Here is an 18444-nt window from a genome sequence, read left to right on the forward strand (position 1 = left end):
CACCCCCAACCAGGGTGGACAGCCAGGTGCCTGAGGCCACAGGAGATAAGGGTCCCTCTTCTCTCCACTCAAAGCTGGACTGAGGAAGTCATCTTCATGATTTTCCACAAAACGCCAGAGAATGGGAACAGCTGTGCCCCGGGCTCTGTTCTGGATGCGGCTCAGGACACAGTCTGGTGGGGCATCAGCTGGAGTTACCCTGTGCGGAGGAGGCTCTGGCCGGCTGAGGAAGCCTCTGGCTGCTGCCCCAGGAGACAGGGAGCCCAGACCAGGAAGGAAGCAAGGGAAGGGCCTGAGGCTTGGGCACCGGGCAAATGGGGGATGTTTTCTGCCAGGGTCCAGCCCCGGTGGATCCAGGGAATTCGAAGCCGGGACGGCATCGGCGAAGATCAGGAAACAATTGCTTAATTAAACATTAATTAGGATATAAAGAGTGGTTGAATAAGGATAGCTCAGTGAGGAAATTCAGTGGAGAAAAGAGGCTGAATAATTCAGCCAGAAGGTGAGAGAAAGAACGACATGGGGAGACCAAGCTTTGGTGAACAAGGCCCGCACTTTATTTTCCAAAGTAGTTTTTATACCTTAAGTTATGCATGGGGGAAGGGGTAGAGTCATGCAGTAAGCCAGGCTTTCTTCCTGCAAACTTATCATATGCAAAAGTTTCAGTGATTTGCATCATCTTCTGGCCCGGAGGCCTGTTAACATTTTAAGACCCTTTCTTCAGAAAACTTATTTTTCTCTAAAGGTGATTAGTCAGGCGCCACCCTCCAAAAGCATTAGATAAAGTTGCATTCCTACAGAGCAAAGGTGTGGTGGGCTTTAACAAGAAAAAGAATTAACTCAAGGGTCCAAGGTTACAAACATTAAAGCTACTACTTACACCAATTATATTAATCAATACACTGTCAGGGACACAGCAGGTAAGGGATATGGAAACTTAGCAGCAAACATTGGCCCAACAAGTGAAAAACCCTTCGCCAATACAATTTCTAATCAATCTTTTAACTGCTCAAAGGAATCTGTATATAGACAGTTTAGAACATCTCATGCCTCTCACAGTTGGGAGGCTCTGAGCAATCACATGTGGCCAGAAACACCTATTCAGGCAGGCTAGAGGACTTCCAAAGGAGTTTGTAGGTTGAAACACTATCATACCCAGGAATTATTAACTGGAGCTGTAAGTTAACTTTTTTTTTTCAGAGAGAGGTAGTAGGGGACAGCCCCCCATAAAGTCAGAGGTGCAGGTGAGAGCACAAAGCAGAAAGTAGGCAGACTCTGGTTTTGGGGGTAGATGCTCGAGAATTTCCAGGGGGACTCCTGAGGCTCGATCCCGCCATGGCGTATGCCGAGCCTCCTTCCTCATGACCTTTGCCACGGGCGGAGCTCCTGCTCCTGGCTGTTTTCCATCAACTGTTTGTGCTAAAGGGCTGCGGGAGGCCCTGGTCATGCAGCAGGTGGGCTTGGGGGCCACAGCTCCCCCCCCCCCCAGATTCCTGGACCCAAGGCACCTCCCTTTCTTCTGCCTTTGGAGACAGGCCTGTGCGAGCATCTCTCAGCTCCCCCAGCTGGTCTGCTTTGGAGTCAGAACCACATGTGACTGTTGCCCAGCTGTGGCCCCTGATCTACCTCGCTCTCACTCTAGGCTTCCCTTTCTTCTTCCCCTGCTGAGATCAGCCCCTTTGTTCTCTCAGCAGAAAAGACTGTGTGTTTCCTAAAGGAAACAGGAGCTCCTCAAACAGGATGAGAGCATCCAGGCTGCTGAACTGGATTTTGAAGAAGAGAAAGTGAAGAATGTGCAGGAACAAGGGAGTCTGGGGGACCTCAGACGGTGGGGACACCTGGAAGCAGTTTATTTTTGAAAAGCATCACTGGAGAGTTGGACCACTGGGAGGTGACTGAGAAAACTCATGGGAGAGGAATATTACCAAGCAGAGGTTGTGGGGAAGGAGGGTCTGTGTAATCATGAAGGATGTGACCAATAAATCAATAAACTGACCAATAAACCCAGCAGCCAAGAGCAAAGAAACAAGCAGAGAGGGTGGACCGAGGGGAGGGCTATGCTAAACAGAGGACCTTTAAATTTCCATTTGAGCTCCAAAGTGAAGAGACTGGACTTTGTCTTGGAATTGTGACAAATGACCTTTAACTCCCCAACGGGTGGGATGGAGCAGCCGCCCTCATGAACCACAGGCTTAGACAGTGAGTCTTTCTGGTGAGCTGGCCTTCGGCAATTCTTTTACTAAAGCATAGCCAGAGAAGGCAATAGCAACCCACTCCAGTATTCTCACCTGGAAAATTCCATGGATGGAGGGGCCTGGTAGGCTACAGTCCATGGGGTCTAGGAGTCGGACACGAAGTGGGAGTGACTTCACTTTCACTTTTCCTTTTCATGCATTGGAGAAGGAAATGGCAACCCACTCCAGTATTCCTGCCTGGAGAATCCCAGGGACGGGGGAGCCTGGTGAGCTGCCATCTATGGGGTCACACAGAGTCGGACACGACTGAAACGACTTAGCAGCAGCAGCAGCAGCAGCAGCAGCGGCTGCATTTCCCTCCTCCTGGGAAGTGAGGTCCCTGGGCTGTGTGTGTGTATTCAATTTGGATCAGGGAAGTAGTAGAATATGAGATTCCTGCAGCAGACTTGGGGAGATCAATGCATATTTATTTTTGTGGATGAAAAATTAGTCAATATTCAACCTAAGAAAGAAATGTAAATTTTATTCTGGTCAGCCTGAGGATTGTGACTAGGGAGACAGCCTCTCAGGGAGCTCTGAGGACTGTTCTGAGGAGATAAGGAGGGGAGGACAGTGTGTATGCGACTTGGGGGAAGGGGGACACACAACCAGCACACAGTTCGGTACAGGTTACTGCTCTTCAGGAGGAGCAGATGTCTTGGTTAGTGGTTTTAGAGCTTTTCTGAGTATGGGAGGATGCAAGAAACTTGGTCCATAAAAAAGTCTCCTGAAAATATCTATGTTCCTGAGGGCCAGTTCCCAGAGCACAAAGTACCTCATTCTGACCTTTTCCATGACTTCCTCTCAGGGCAGATTTTAGGTCAGTGAGCTGCAGTGGCTAGTGACTTGATTCTTGTAGAACCTGGTGGTGGGCAACATTCTTTATCACGCAATCTGCTCTGTTTCTGTCTTAATTTCAATCAAGATTTGGGAGAAATTTTGACCATTTTGTCCCAGGGTGCTAGGAATGCGCACTCCCAGGCTGGGCAAGGTTTTCATTGATAAACCAGTAAAAGGGCAATTACTCACCTAGTCCTGTTAATAGGAGCCAAATCATCTGGCCCACCTGTCTTACTAGTCCCTCAGGCTCTGGGAAGTGGCTCCCTCTTGGTGCTTCTTCCCCAGTCTAGTCACACCGTCACAATCATGGTTGTTATAGAACTGTACATGAGGTCAAGTGTTTCAGTTAACTGGTTATTATCATTTTTGTCAGAGGCTCAGGGACACATTTGTTAATGTCAGAAACGATGCTCTTGTAAAATGGGAGAATACAAGTAATATAGCTAATGACATTAATAAAGTCATAGGTAGGCAGTATCACATAAAGATACAAGGCTGAAGTTAGAGGAATGAAAATTGATCTTTATGGTGGTTCAGGTATTTCTGCCCTTAGGAGGGCTGGTTAACACATACCACAGATGCACACTGCACACTAGAGGGGAGGCGGGAGGTCAAAACAGGCAGAGAAAGCTTTTAAAGTGTTTCTTGTCTTGCCTGAAAATATTAATTTTGTTTCATTGCTTCTTAAGATTTATCTGCCATGGGGACTACCTCCTGGAGCCCTCCCCATCCACCCCACCCGCCCCTGGGTGAAGATCACACGCTTCATCCCAGTACAGGAGCGAGGGGCAGCAGTGGGGTGGGGGGGTGGGGGGCCTTCCCCTCCCCTCCCCCACAGCTCTGCTTGCCTGGCCCCTCTGGCCCTGGTGGCACCCAGATGCTGGGCTCTGGGGCTTTGTGGCTGCAAACAGGTGAGAAACAACACCTTTAAATACAGTCATCTAGGGTGGGGCCCTTTAAGAGCTAAGGGGACAGAAAGTCTAGTGTTGGGGGCACAACAGTTAGTCATTTGGGGCTGGGCCATGCCCCCAGGTTCTGGGGAAAGGTGGGAGTGGAGACACATTGGGAAGGGCTCCCAAAGATGGGGGTTTGGGTGAGAATAAAAATTTGCTCAGTTTTTCTGAGTTCTAAGAAAATTTGGGGCAATTAGGCTATGGCTGGTTTGTATTTTTTTCTTTTATATTTGTATTGAGATTTAAAAAAGAACATTATAGATATGGGAGAAAGGATAGGCTTCTCTCTATGAACAGCAAGATTTGATGGTATCCAGAAATTCCAGAGAATTAAAAAATATATGTATATTTACATTTATTTAGACCAAAAGATGTGTGGGTCCCAGAGAAGCAGGAAGCAGCATCAGAAAACAACTGACACACAGAAACACACGGGTATGCAGTACACACTCAAGCAATGCAGTTTCTTCAGCTATGGCATCAGCAATACCCACCCACCCAACACCACCCCCTAGTAAAAATTTGAAAAGAAACTTTATGTATAAATATACAGTCACCCAGTAACTTTTGCCCTTGAGACAATAAAATAAAAAAGAAAAAATCTCAGGCTGACATCAGCTTTAAGGCTGCAGTGGCCATGCTCTTCTCCCTGCAGAGGCAGGACCTGCTGTTTTCATCACTGAGGCAGGACGGCCACGTCTCTGCCTCTCACCAACACTACAGACAGCTGTCTTCAAGACCCTGGGGTTCTTCACCAGCTCTCCTTTTTTTTATTTCCTGGAAAGTAGTTGGGATGGAAAGAATTTGTTCCTGGATTCCTCTAAGAAGCCCTCTAGGTAGCAGGTGTTTAGTGAGCCTGCAAAGATTCTGGAGCCAGTTTTAGGTGGAACAGAGTACCAGGTGGGGTCTAGGGACCCAGGGTCTCTGCTTCAAGACTCCTGACAGTGAAAATTATAGACCTCCATAGATTTTAAGTTAAAAGGCAAGTGCACTGAGCACTCCTCTCCCATGGGAGATGAGGGCCTGAATCTCTAGCTGCTGCTGCTGCTGAGTCACTTCAGTCGTGTCCGACTCTGTGCGACCCCATAGACGGCAGCCCACCAGGCTCCCCCGTCCCTGGGATTCTCCAGGCAAGAACACTGGAGTGGGTTGCCATTTCCTTCTCCAATGCATGAAAGTGAAAAGTGAAAGTGAAGTCGCTCAGTCGTGTCCGACCCTCAGCGACCCCATGGACTGCAGCCTTCCAAGCTCCTCCATCTATGGCATTTTCCAGGCAAGAGTACTGGAGTGGGGTGCCAGTGCCTTCTCCAGAATCTCTAGCTACCCACCCTTATCCCCAGCCCTTCCCCCCACATCTCCAAATAAGACACTGTCAGGGGGACAAACACACTTTGGCAATGAGGCCCCTCCAGAGGCCCAGGGTGTGAACAGCTGCACAGAGGGCTGTGTGCTGTGGAGTCAGCACCTTAGGAGGTGGAAGGGGACGGTGGGCAGAGAAGGAAGGAGTCTCAGGTCCTGGTGGATCAGAAGAAGGAAAATGGGGAGCGGTGGTCAGGACACAGGAGACGAGAAAACCAAGGATGACCAGAAAGGGGGCAAAAAGCAGAAAATGTAGAAAAGATGAGAGTGGAAAAAAAGAAAGAAGCAAAACAGGGCTTGGGCCAACAAAGAAAACAAGAAGACAGAGCAGGAGGGAAGGAAATGGAAAGGGAAGGAGATGAATGGGGAAGGATGTGAGAAGGGAGAGAAAGAACCAGGAAGAGAACATCCCAAGCTCAGTGAAGAAACTGCAGGTGAAAAGAGAAATTGGGAGCCCTGGGGCCCATCCTTAGTCCCTACAGAAGACTCCAAGGCCAAGTATAGCAGGTCAGCCAAGTAAATCAGCAGGTTAGTGGATGTCAAGATGCCCACAGTCCAACCTTCATCCCAGATGCACAGAGCAGGTGAGTTTTTTAATCACAGCAGCTCACACTGCTGGACCTCAGGGGCTGCCTGCCCAGCTTTTCTTCAAAGGTGTAGTAGAATGGCCAGAGGACCAGAGAGCTGGTGTAGAGGAGGATGGAGAGCACGGTCTCCGTTTATAGTAAAAGATGGTCCACAAATATGTGTTTCATTGTCATCCTTGAGCAACAGGGTGGACATGGTCCCCAGGGAGAAGCAGATGGAGCACAGGGTCATTTGTCTTACCATGGCAGAAGTACATGGGTGTCACAGTTTACAAGGATGCTATAAGTGAGAGCAAGAATGACACAGACCAGGAAGATCAACAGGCTCCCAAGCACATCTGGACCAGCAGGCACCGAGCAGGATGTATCACCAGTCAGGGCACAGGTCCAGGCCACTTTGGTGGCATAAAGCACAGAACTGATGAAGGAGAAGGCAGTGGCAGAGATGGCCTGGTTCCAGGTGGGACCCTGGAGCAAGAACTGAACATAGTTGATGAAGAAAACAATGAGGCAGCAAAGGGTGAAATAGAAGGCATAGTGGTAGAGAATAGCAGGACAAGGGAAAGTGGGATTGGAGCCCACACAACTCCACTATGAAGACAGTGGAGGGTCCCACCGAAGCAGAAGCACCACAGGATCACAGACCAGTTAACTGTGCACTCACTCCAAGTGTCCATGCTGGCCACCAGCAGGGAGGGCACGCAGGCAGAGAGCAGCTGCCCCAGGTGGAGGAAGAAGCCCACGGTCCTGGAGCCCAGGCCTGAGGAGGTTCTCGTGGTGATGGTGACGGTCAGGCAGGTCACCAGCACTGGAGTTGTCATCTTGCTTATTTTACAATAAAATCTGTGAACTACACAGCTCTGGGTTTTGATGGACTGGTTCAGTTTCACTTTGCCTGTTTTGTTCTGTTTCTTTGTTTTTATTTTTCCAGGAATATATGGCCACTCACCCCTAGAGCAGATGTGCTGATTTGGACAATGTAATGACCACAAACTCAGGTTCTCAGTCCACCAAGGCGCCTTATGCTTAATGCAAAGTCTCCAAAACTAGAAGCACGACACACCCCAGCACACGTCCTGCAACCATTTCCTGTTTCTCTTGCGTAAATCCCAGCTGAACCTTGCAGCGTTGGGCGTTGGTTCCCACCTTCTCCCCTAGTTGCCGGCTTCCTTAAGGTAAAGTTACTTTTCTTTCATCCAACACTGACCTCTCTGTATTGGCTTTTCAGCAAACTAATCAGAGCCTGGTGACAGTCAGAGCCTTTGTGCAACCAGGCAGGAGTCAGGTCCCCTAGCCTCTGCCCCTCTAGCTACACTTGAGTTGATGAGGAGGCTGCTGTTGGGAAGGTGGGGAGGATCTACAGGTAAGTTTTACAGCTGCTAAACTCATTAGTTTCTGGAATTTTCCTATCCCTCCCCACTGTGACAATGAAGTCATTGTCCACTCCCTTCATTGTGGACAGCCTGTTTTCAGTTTCTGTTGAGAGAAGGAAACTGGCTTCTGAAGGAGCAGCTGAGCTCTTGACTGAGTGAGTAGAGGGTTGTGCACCCCAGAAGCCCCCCATTCCCACCCATTTGGACATAATCTTTGCCCTTTAGAACTCAGACATAAAGAATCTGCCAGCAATGCAGGAAATGAGAGTTTGATCCCCGGATTGGGAAGATCCCCTGGAGAAAAGAATGGCAACCCACTCCAGTATTCTTACTGGAAAATCCCATGGACAGGGAAGCCTGGCAGGCTACAGACCATGGAGTCACAAAAGAGTTGGACATGACTAAGCGGAGACTAACGCCTTCACTTTGAACACCGCAGGAGTGGGAAATGACTCGCTTGCCACTCTGTACTAGTCTCTCCCAGAGAATTAGTTTGTTTGTTTGTAATCTGCTCTAGGGTAACAAGTGATGTGAAGTGCATTGGGGGGCGGGGGAGGGGTGTCTTTATCCATCCCTTCTAGAAGTTCACTGGGACGCATCTTAACAGATTGGCAAAACCAGAGCTATAACCCTATAACCAAGAAAAAAGAGGTTTTTAAATTATAATACAGCCTGGCTCACATATGTTTCTGATTCTGAAAAGCAGTAGTCCCAGGTGGGTCTCTAAATTACTCCCCTATTTTGCAGTTAGAACTGATTTGTCAGAGATCTGGTTAAGTGGGAGGATATTCCACATTTGAGCCTTCCTGTTACTCATAATAAGGATTTTTCCAACAAGGGCACTAAATTAATTGTACAAAAGGGAAACTAAAGTGTGAAAAGCCTGAACTCTTTACAGAGGAGTCTTTGCAGGCAAAGGAGGGAGAAGAGGGGCCAGCTTCTTAGGGAACTGACTCCACCCCGACCTCTGGGGTTCTTATCCCGATGGCCCAGGTAGAGGTTGCCCCGAGGCCTGTGCCCGGCTCCCCAAGTCTCTGGAAGAAGGAGGGGTCCTAGTGTTGGGGCGGGGCACAGCCTTAGCGTCACCACAGCATGAGGAAGAAAGGGGGTCTGAAGTAGTCTCTCCTTTTAAGACCGTCAGGTCACTCAGCTTGGCCTCCATGTGTCCTCGAGGGTGGGTGGGGTTGGATTTCCACTAAGATAGTTCTCTGCAGGAGGACAGCCCTGTGGCTATTATTGGACTTACACTGTTTTCAACCTCAGACCTACTAAACTGGACAATTGCCAATCCTCTTTACAGAGATTATCCACAAAAAATGGTGGAAACGTTTATTATATTTTTCAACCCGCTGCCCATCATGGGCTGATGCACAGATGTGGGTGGTGATTGTGTTCACAGCAGAGGTGCAGCACTTTGTCCCAGGCAAAGCCCAACATTCATCTCTCAGTGTTTGGCCTCTTGAGGAATGAGCAAACAAGCCTGAGTTGGATAACATGGCTAAGGGGTCTCCAGAAGCTAAAAGAGACAAAGAGGGACCTCCCCTGGGGCATGAGAGACCGCAGTCCTGCTGACACCTTGTTTCAAAACGCTGACCTCTGGAACTGTGAGAGAACACATCTCTGTTGTTTTAAGCCACCAGGCTTGTGATAATTCACTGCAGTAACCCCAGGAAATCAAGATGAATTTCCAAAAATAAAAAGTATATTCTTTGTCATATTTTTTTTTAAAGTTTTCGGAAAAGCTTGCTGACCTCCTGCCCTAGAGCATGGTGGTCACATGGATCCCAGGACCTCTTGTTATCTCCTGTGTCCCCCAGTGTCTGAGACTCACGGGGAAGGGTCCACTGATCTAAAGAAAGGTGGTCGTCCAAATGCCCCCAGGAACGAGGAGGGAAGGAAATAAGTAAAGGGGATGGAGAGGACTAAGGCCCCTGGAGAGGACCAGCTGCACCTGTCGGGTGTGGTGGAAAAGCAAGATACTGTGTGCATGATATTGTTTCATGTCTATAAAATGGAAAAAGAGATATAGATACTGCCTCAAACCATATTTGCATGTATGTACACATGTTTCTACATATGATTTCAGAGCCCATGAAATGTGCTGAAGGCTGTACATGAGGTTGAGGACATGGATGGAAGGGTGGATGCTCGGGTGAGCAGGAGGAAGACGGGCCATGCCTAAGAGGGGAAACCAGGACATGGGAGATGATCATACTCCTACTTTATATCAATTATACATGAGAAGGGACTTCCCAGGTGGTACTAGTGATAAAGAACCCATCTGCCAATGCAGGAGACGTAGGACATGGGTTCAATACTTGGTCAGGAAGATCCCCTGGAGGAGGGCAACACACTCCAGTATTATTATTATTTTTAATTTATATATTACTCCAGTATTCTTGCCCAGAGAATCCCATGGACAGAGGATCCTGGTGGGCTACAGTCCATAGGGTTGTGAAGACTCAGACACAGCTGAAGCAACTTAGCATGCATGCATACATGAGAAGAAGTAAACCACACAAAAATATGAATGGAAAACAATATAGAAGCCATCCACAGTACAATCCACAATCCCTTTTTTCAAACCCTTTTTTCTAAGGGTCTGAAAGCACCTTATAAACAAACATATTACTGTTTTTGCACTGAACCTCTGAACGTTCACACTAAGTGAAATAAATAAAGACTCTAAATTTTTCCCTACCATCTTGTTGGGGCTTCTCCTTTGTCCTTGGACATGGGGTATCTTTTTTGGTTGGATCCAACATTCTCCTGTTGATGGTTGTTCAGCAATGAGTTGCCAACTCCAACTCTCCCTGGAGTTTTCAAGGGAGAAAATGAGTGCACATCCTTCGACTCCACCATCTTGTTGTTGACTCCTGGAATGGGCAAATTTAATTCAGATGACCATTATATTTACTACTGTGGGCAAGAATCCCTTAGAAGAAATGAAGTAGCCATCATAGTCAACAAGAGTCCAAAATGCCATACTTGGGTGCAATCTCAAATATGACAGAGTGATCTCTGTTCATTTACAAGGTAAACCATTCAATATCACTGGGATCCAAGTCTATGCCCCAACCACTAATGCCAAAGAAGCTGAAGTTGAACGGTTCTATGATGACCTACACGACCTTCTAGAGCTAACACCAAAAAAAGATGTCATTTTCATCATAGGGGACTGGAATACAAAAGTAGGAAGTCAAGAGATACCTGGAGTAACAGGCAAGTTTGGCCTTGGAGTACAAAATAAAGCAGGGCAAAGGCTAACAGACTTTTGCCAAGAGAACATACAGGTCATACCAAACACTCTACTCTTCCAACAACACAAGAGATGACTCTACACATGGACATCACCAGATGGTCAATACAGAAATCAGATGGATTATATTCTTTGCAGCCAAAGATGGAGAAGGCCTATACACAGTCAGCAAAAATAAGACTGGGAGCTAATTGTGGTTCAGATTATGAATTTCCTTATTGCCAAATTCAGACTTAAATTGAAGAAAGTAGGGAAAACCACTAGACCATTCAGGTATGACCTAAATCAAATCCTTTACGATGATACAGAGGAAGTGACAAATAGATTCAAGGGGTTGGGTCTTATAGAGTGCCTGATGAACTACGGACGGAAGTTCATGACATTGTACAGGAGGTACTGATCAAGACCATCCCAAGAAAAAGAAATGCAAAAAGACAAAATGATTGTCTGAAGAAGCCTTACAAATAGCTGAGAAAAAAAGAGAAGCTAAAGGCAAAGGAGAAAATGAAAGCTATACCCATCTGAATGCAGAATTCCAAAGAATAGCAAGGAGAGATAAGAAAGCCTTCCTCAGTGATCAGTGCAAAAAAACAGAGGAAAACAATAGAATGGGAAAGACTAGAGATCTCTTCAAGAATATTAGAGATACCAAGGGAATTTTTCATGCAAAGATGGGCACAATAAAAGACAGAAACGGTATGGACTTAACAAAAACAAGGTATTAAGAAGAGGTGGCAAGAATACACAGAACTATACAATAAAATAACTTAATGACCCAGATAACCATGATGGTGTGATCACTCACCTAGAGCCAGACATCCTGGAGTCCATAGTCAAGTGGGCCTTAGGAAGCATCACTACAAACAAAGCAAGTGGAGGTGATAGAATTTCAACTGAGCTATTTCAAGTCCTAAAAGGTGATGCAGTCCTAAAAGTACAGCACTCAATATGCCAGCAAATTTGGAAAACTGTGGCCACAGGACTGGAAAAGGTCAGTTTTCATTCCAATCCCAAAGAAAGGAAATGCTGAAGGATGTTTAAACTACCATACAATTGCACACATCTCACACGCTAGCAAAGTAATGCTCAAAATTCTCCAAGCCAGACTTCAACAGTATGTAAACTGAGAACTTCCAGATGTTCAAGCTAGATTTAGAAAAGGCAGAGTAACCACTCTGGTGGTTTCAAATTGCCAACATCCGTTGGATCATCAAAAAAGCAAGAGAGTTCCAGAAAAACATCTGCTTTATTGACTATGCCAAAGCCTTTGACTGTGTGGATCACAAAAAACTGGAAAATTCTGAAAGAGATGGGAATACCAGACCACTTGACCTGCCTCCTGAGAAATCTGTATGCAGGTCAAGAAGGAACAGTTAGAACCGGACATGGAACAATGACTGGTTCCAAATTGAGAAAGGAGTACATCAAGGCTGTATATTATTTAACTTATATGCTGAGCACGTCATGTGAAATGCTGGGCTGGGTGAAGCACTAGCTGGAATCAAGATTGCCAGGAGAAATATCAATAAACTCAGATATGCAGATGACACCACCCTTATGGCAGAGAGTGAAGAGGAACTGAAGTGCCTCTTGATGAATGTAAAACAGGAGTGAAAAAATTGGCTTAAAACTCAACATTCAGAAAACTAAGATCATGGTATCTGGTCTCCTCACTTCATGGAAAATAGATGGGGAAACAAAGGAAACAGTGACAGACTTTATTTTCTTGGGCTCCAAAATCACTGCCGATGTTGACTGCACCCATGAAATTAAAAGCCGCTTGCTCCTTGGAAGAAAAGCTATGGCAAACCTAGACAGAGCATTAAAAAGCAGAGTCATTACTTTGCTGACAAAGGTCCACATGGTCAAAGCTATGGTTTTTCCAGTAGTCATGTACGGATGTGATAGTTGGACTATAAACAAAGCTGAGCGCCAAAGAATTGATGCTTTTGAACTGTGGTGTTGGAGAAGACTCTTGAGAGTCCTTTGGACTGCAAGGAGATCAAACCAGTCAGTCTTAAAGGAAGTCAGTCCTGAATATTCATTGGAAGGACTGATGCTGAAGCTGAAACTCCAGTACTTTGGCCACCTGATGAGAAGAAGTGACTCATTTGAAAAGACCCTGATGCTGGGAAGGATTGAAGGTGGGAGGAGAAGGGGATGATAGAGGATGAGATGGTTGGATGGCATCACAGACTTGATGGCCATAAGTTTAAGCAAGCTCCAGGAGTTGGTGATGGACAGGGAGCCCTGGCTTGCTGCAGTCCATGGGGTCGCAAAGAGTTGGACACAACTGAGCGACTGAATTGAACTGACCTGATAAATTTTCTCATGTCTGTTCAGGAAGATTCTCTAGCCAAAGGAATTTATAAAAGTTCTTCTTTTCTTTTTGGAGCCTTAAAATGTTGGGATTGCGGATAAGGGCCACATTCCACGGTATCTCCAAAAATAGTGGCGCACAGCCAAAGAGATAAAAAGTCTTTATGGCTTGAGGCAAAACCAACTGGGCTGTGAGGTTTGGAATGGGATAGTCTTGACAGAGTCAGACACAACTGAAGCAACTTAGCAGCAGCAGCAGCAGCAGTCTTCTTACAAGGTCAAGGGTGATGGGTGGGGAATATAGTTCTGGAGCTGTTGCCCAAGTGATTGAGTTATTGGTTCTAACTCCACAGATCCTGAGCCTCAGCAGTCACAGGCCCCGAGACTTTTCAAGGCATCTGATTTAATCCGCCTCCAGAGTGTACGTTGGCTGGTGGGTCCTCAGTGAAGACCACTGCCATATTGGCGACGGGACTTGCCTGACCATCACAACATCATGTCCACCGGTAGGACATCCCCAGAAAAGTGTGGCTTGTACATTGTGTTCAGCTGCCTCCGCGTGCCACAGCTGGTCTGCATCATCTCGGCTTTCTTCCTAGTGCTCGACATGGGGATTCGATGGGGGGACATAAGTAGCTGGATCATGTTCAGCTGGTGCTTCTGTATCATCGGTACGCTCATCATCGTCATACTGGAATTATATAGGTTCCCGACCGACTTTCCTTTCTGCTGGTACAACTTCTCCATCACCTATGCCTGCTATGCTGCCCTTATCTGCCTCTCAGCCTCCATCTTCTACCCCATCACCTACATCAAGTTCTTGCCTTATGATGCCACCCGAAACCGGGCCATTGCTGCCACTGTGTTCTCCTGCATCGCATGTGTGGTTTATGTCATGGAAGTGGCCTGCGTATGGGAATGCTACAAGCTCAAGGAGATCCCCTGCTTCGTGCACACCATGCCAGGCCTGCTGAAGGTGCTGGAGACCTTTGTGGCCTGTGTTATCTTTGCCTTCCTCAGCAACACCTCCCTGTACATAGACCAGCCAGCCCTGGAGTGGTGCGTGGCCGTGTATTCCATCTGCTTCATCCTGGCAGCTGTGGCCATGCTGATGGACCGGGAAGAATGGGAGAACAGGCTGCCCATCTCCTTCCCCGTGTTTCATCTGGGACTGAACTTGCTGTCTATCCTCCTCCACTTCACTGCTCTGGTCCTCTGGCTGCTCTACCAGTTTGATGAGAAGTATGGCGGGCAGCCCCAGCAGTCCAGCGATGTGAACTGCATTGATAGAACTACCCACGGCATGTGCGCCTGGGAGCAGCGCCTGGCTGTGGCCGTCCTGACAGCCGCCAACCTGCTGACTTACATGGCCGACCTGGGGTACTGGGCCCACCAGGTTTCTGTAGGGACTGGGGGTCAACCCACAGACTCCTGATCCTCTCTGCTCACAGGAGATCTCTACTGAGCTCTGACATCCTCTGATGCCCTCTTCCTGGCTCTCTCTCCCTTCTCACATCCTTCCCCATTCATCTCACTCTCTTTTCTGTTTCCTTCCCTCCTTCTGCTCTGTCTCCTTCCTGTCTTATGTGATAGCCCCCATTCTCTTTTGCCTCTTTCTCTTGCTTCGCTCATCTTTTCTACATTTTCTGCCTTTACCCCCATTCTGACTCTCTTTGTTTTCTCACCTTCTGTGTCCTGACCACCTCTTCCCATCTTCCTTCTTCTGATCCATCAGGACTTGAGACTCCTTCCTCCTCTGCCCACCGCCCCCTCCCACCTCCTAAGGTGCTGACTCCACAGCACACAGCCCTCTGTGCAGTGGTCACACCCTGGGCCTCCAGAGGGGCCCCATTGCCAAAGGATGTCTGTCCACCTGGGGGTGCCTTAGTTGGTAATTGTGTGTTTTTTTGGAGAGTGGAGGCAGGTGGTAAGCAACTGGACACTCTCTCCTGGTGGAGCGTTGGAGGGTGGTGTGCAATGTGCCTCCCCTTTAAATTAAAAAAAAAAAAAAAGTCTCTGGAGATCGGTAATTCCCAGTTGGCAAATTTAAAGCACAGACCCTGGGCCCCTTGGCCCCTGGGCCCCTGGGCCCCTCCTGGTGCTCAGCCCCACCTGAGAATGGCTCCAGAATTTTTGCAGGCTCACTAAACACCCACTCCCTAGAGGGCATCTTAGAGGAAGCCAGGGGTCAATACCTTCCATCCCAGCTATGCTCTGGGGAATCACAAAAGGAGCTGGTGAAGAACCCTAGGGTTGTGTTGGTGAGGGGCAGCGATGTGGCCCTCCTGCCTCAGTGATCAAAACTGCAGTCCTGCCTCTGCAGGGAGAAGAGCATGGGCCCACCAGCCTTAAAGTGATGTTAGCCTGCTTTTTTTTTTTTTTTTTTGCTGTTCTTGTCTTTTTTCTGATTGGGAGGGCAAAAATTACTGGGTGACTCTGTTCTTAAAGGGGAAGCTTCTTTTCAAATTTTCTTGGGCAGGTTGTTTGGAGAGGGGAGGGAGTTGCTGTTCCCATCGTCAAAAGAACTGCATTGCTTGAGTGTGCAGTGACACACAGTTCTTCTTTTTTTTTTTTATAAAGAATTTTTTAAAAAATTATTTATTGATTAAGTTTTTGCTATGCTGAGACTTTGCTGTTGTGAGTGGGCTTTCTCTAGTTGCAGAGCACTGACTCTAGTGTACACAGGTTTCAGTAGTTCTGGCACACGGGTTTAGTCACTCTGCTGCATGTGGGATCTTCGCAGACCAGGGGTGTGCCCTGCGTGACAGGTGTTCTCTATCCACTGTGCCATCAGGGAAGGCCACATGTGTGTTTCTGTGTGCTGGTTGCTTTCTGCTGCTGCTTCCTGGTTCTCTGGGACTCCAGCATAATGTGATCTATAAAATGCATACAATTTTTTTTTTATTCCCAGAGCTTTTGGTTCCCATCAGCCTCTGCTGTCAGTCATTGAGAATAGCATTGTCCCTTCTTCCACATTCATAATGTAGCTTTTCAACCTCATAAAAGTGAAAGAAAAAGACAAAGACAAAAAACTCCAGAACCAAATCCACATAGTCTAATTGCGCCCAACTTGTCTAGAGCTCTGAAGGTCCTAGCCAATTCCCACCCTCACCAAAGCTAGGTCTCTGGGAGCCCCTCCCACTGACTCCCATCCACAACTGGACCAGAGCCTGGGGGTGCAGCCCAGCCTGTGACACAAGAGGTTGGGCTCCACCCCAGTGCCAGCATCTTTTCCTCTAACTCTTAAAGGGGCCATGACAGCACTTGGATGCCTCTCCAGAAAGGTGTGTGCCTGTGTGTATGCTCAGTGCAGGTATGTGTGTATACATGTGTGTGTGACCATGTGCTTCCCTGCATTGAGACCACAGCCCTTTACAGTAACCGGTGGCTGTGAAGGCCCCTCAATCTCCTGTCCTCAATGACAAAGCCTCGAGCTCAGCCTCCTAGAGTCACCAGGGCCAGAGGAGCCAGAAAAGCAGAGCTGTTGGGGAGGGGAGGGGAAAGACCCCCCTCTGCTGCCCCTCATTCCTGTACTGGGATGAAGTGTGTGATCTTCACCCAGAGGCAGGTGGGGTGCAGGGGGAGGGCTCCCAGGAGGCCGTCCACATCACGGTGAAATCCTAAGAAGGACTGAAATAAAAATTGTATTTTAAAGCAAGATAAGAAAAATTTAAAAATAAAAATTTTCTCTGTCTTTTTCGGCCTCTTCCCTCCATTCTAGTATGCTTTGTGCATCTGTATTATGTGTTAACCAGCCCTACTCAAGGGCAGAAATACCTACTCAAACGTAAAGTTGAGTTTCTCTGGTGCATGCATGTAACTCCTTAGAAGGTACTACTACTTACTTATTTAGGACCTTATTGTCACTAGCTGTGTTACTTATCCTGCCTATTTTACAAGACTCTTGTTTCTTGCATTAACAAATGAGTGAATGAGCCTATAATAAACAATCATGATGACCAAGTGACTTGACATGACTGATCTGATGTAAAGTTCTATAAGATCCATGATTGTAATAGTGTGACTCTGGATACAGAAAGGAAAGAGGCAACAAGAGGGAGCCATTTCCTGGAGCTGACACACTAGTAAGGCAGGTGGTCCAGAGGATTTGGCTACTGTTACCAGGAGTGGGTGAGTAACAGCGCATTCAGTGGCCTAACAACAAAATCCTGGATTGATTTTGGAATGAGCATTCCTAGAACCCTGGGACAAATTGGCCAAAAAAGCCTCCCAAACCTTGTTTGAAATTAAGATCAAAAGGAAGGGAATTGTGCAGTAAAGAATGTCGCCCATCACCCAGCTGTACAAGAATCAAGTCATTAGCCACTGTGGTCACAGACCTATAGTCGATCCTGGAAGGAATTCAGGGGGGAAACTCAGGATGAGGCATTTTGTGCTCTGGGAAAACTGGGAGAACCTGCCCTCAGATAGTGATAGTTTTTTAGGAGAAATTTTTATGAACTCTGTTCTTGCATCTTCTCATACTTAGAAAAGCATGAAGCCTTTAGCTAAAGTATTTTTGCTTAGGAACAGCAGTAAGCCTCTTCCAAGCCATGTGCTTGTTTGCATGTTCCCCTTCCCCCAAATCACGTACATACTAATCTTCTGCCTTATGGCTTCAGAACAGTTCTCAGTTTACTGAAAACTAGGACCTGGGTTATAGTTGTCAGGTTGGCTTGAATAAAGTTTTTGGTTTCTTTCTTAGATTGACTAGTGATTAATTTTTTTTTATTGAGAAAAGCAAGTGAGCATTTACCCCTGTAAGTCTAGGTACAGGATTTTCACTTTCTTCTATTTTCCTAAATCAAATTGAAAACAACCCTGGGACCTCACTTCCCAGGAAGATGAAGGTGCCTCTCTGCTTTAGTAAAAGAACTGCCCAGGGTGGGCTCACCTGAGGGGCTCACTGTCTAAGCCTCATGGTTCATGAGGGCGGCTGCTCCATCCCTCCTGTTGGGGGGTTAAGTGTCATTTGTCACAGCTCCAAGGCTGGTCCAGTCCCCTCACTGTGGAGCTCAAAAGAGAGTGTAAAGGTCCTCTGCTTAGTTCAACCCTCTCGTCATAGGGGAGGTACAGCTGGACCCCAGGGAGGGGCAGGACGTGTCCAGAGTCACCCTGCGTGTGGCAGAGTCAGAGTCAGGACCAGGTGTCCTGTCCTCAGGCCGGCTGTCTGTCCACGGCCCCACAGTGCTTGTGACAAGTGTGGCAGGGGCATCCTCCAGGCTGGGATTCTGCCCCGTCCACCCTCGTTCTGCACAAACCTGCCCCATTCCCCTGAGGAGGGCACTCACTGCTGCTGAGTCAGTTTTCTCATCTGCTAGATGGGGGAGGGGTGCCAGAGACCCCTGGTCCCTCCCAGCCCCCCTCTTCCCAGGGCCCCTGGACTTGCCAGTCTTGGAGACTCAGACGTGGAGATGGAAGCCCCTGTGCCTCCCCTGTGACCATGCTTCCTCCACTGAGAGCGGGCTGTGCAGGAGGCGTGGAGCTCGAGATGGGGCTGGTGCCACGGCACATGCTACC

At 47.6% G+C, this 18444-nt stretch overlaps 1 protein-coding gene across 1 annotated transcript; it reads left to right on the plus strand.

The window, feature by feature from the left end:
• Positions 1–7454: 7454 nt before the first annotated feature.
• Positions 7455–17638, plus strand: LOC101906218 (myeloid-associated differentiation marker). Its single transcript, XM_005221797.5, has 2 exons — positions 7455–7501; positions 13278–17638. The coding sequence occupies exon 2, from the start codon at positions 13421–13423 to the stop codon at positions 14357–14359; it is 939 nt and encodes a 312-aa protein (XP_005221854.1). The 5' UTR covers positions 7455–7501; positions 13278–13420; the 3' UTR covers positions 14360–17638.
• The last annotated feature ends 806 nt before the right edge of the window (positions 17639–18444 follow it).

This window comes from Bos taurus, chromosome 21 (assembly GCF_002263795.3).
Source record: "Bos taurus isolate L1 Dominette 01449 registration number 42190680 breed Hereford chromosome 21, ARS-UCD2.0, whole genome shotgun sequence".
Classification (NCBI taxonomy): domain Eukaryota; kingdom Metazoa; phylum Chordata; class Mammalia; order Artiodactyla; family Bovidae; genus Bos; species Bos taurus.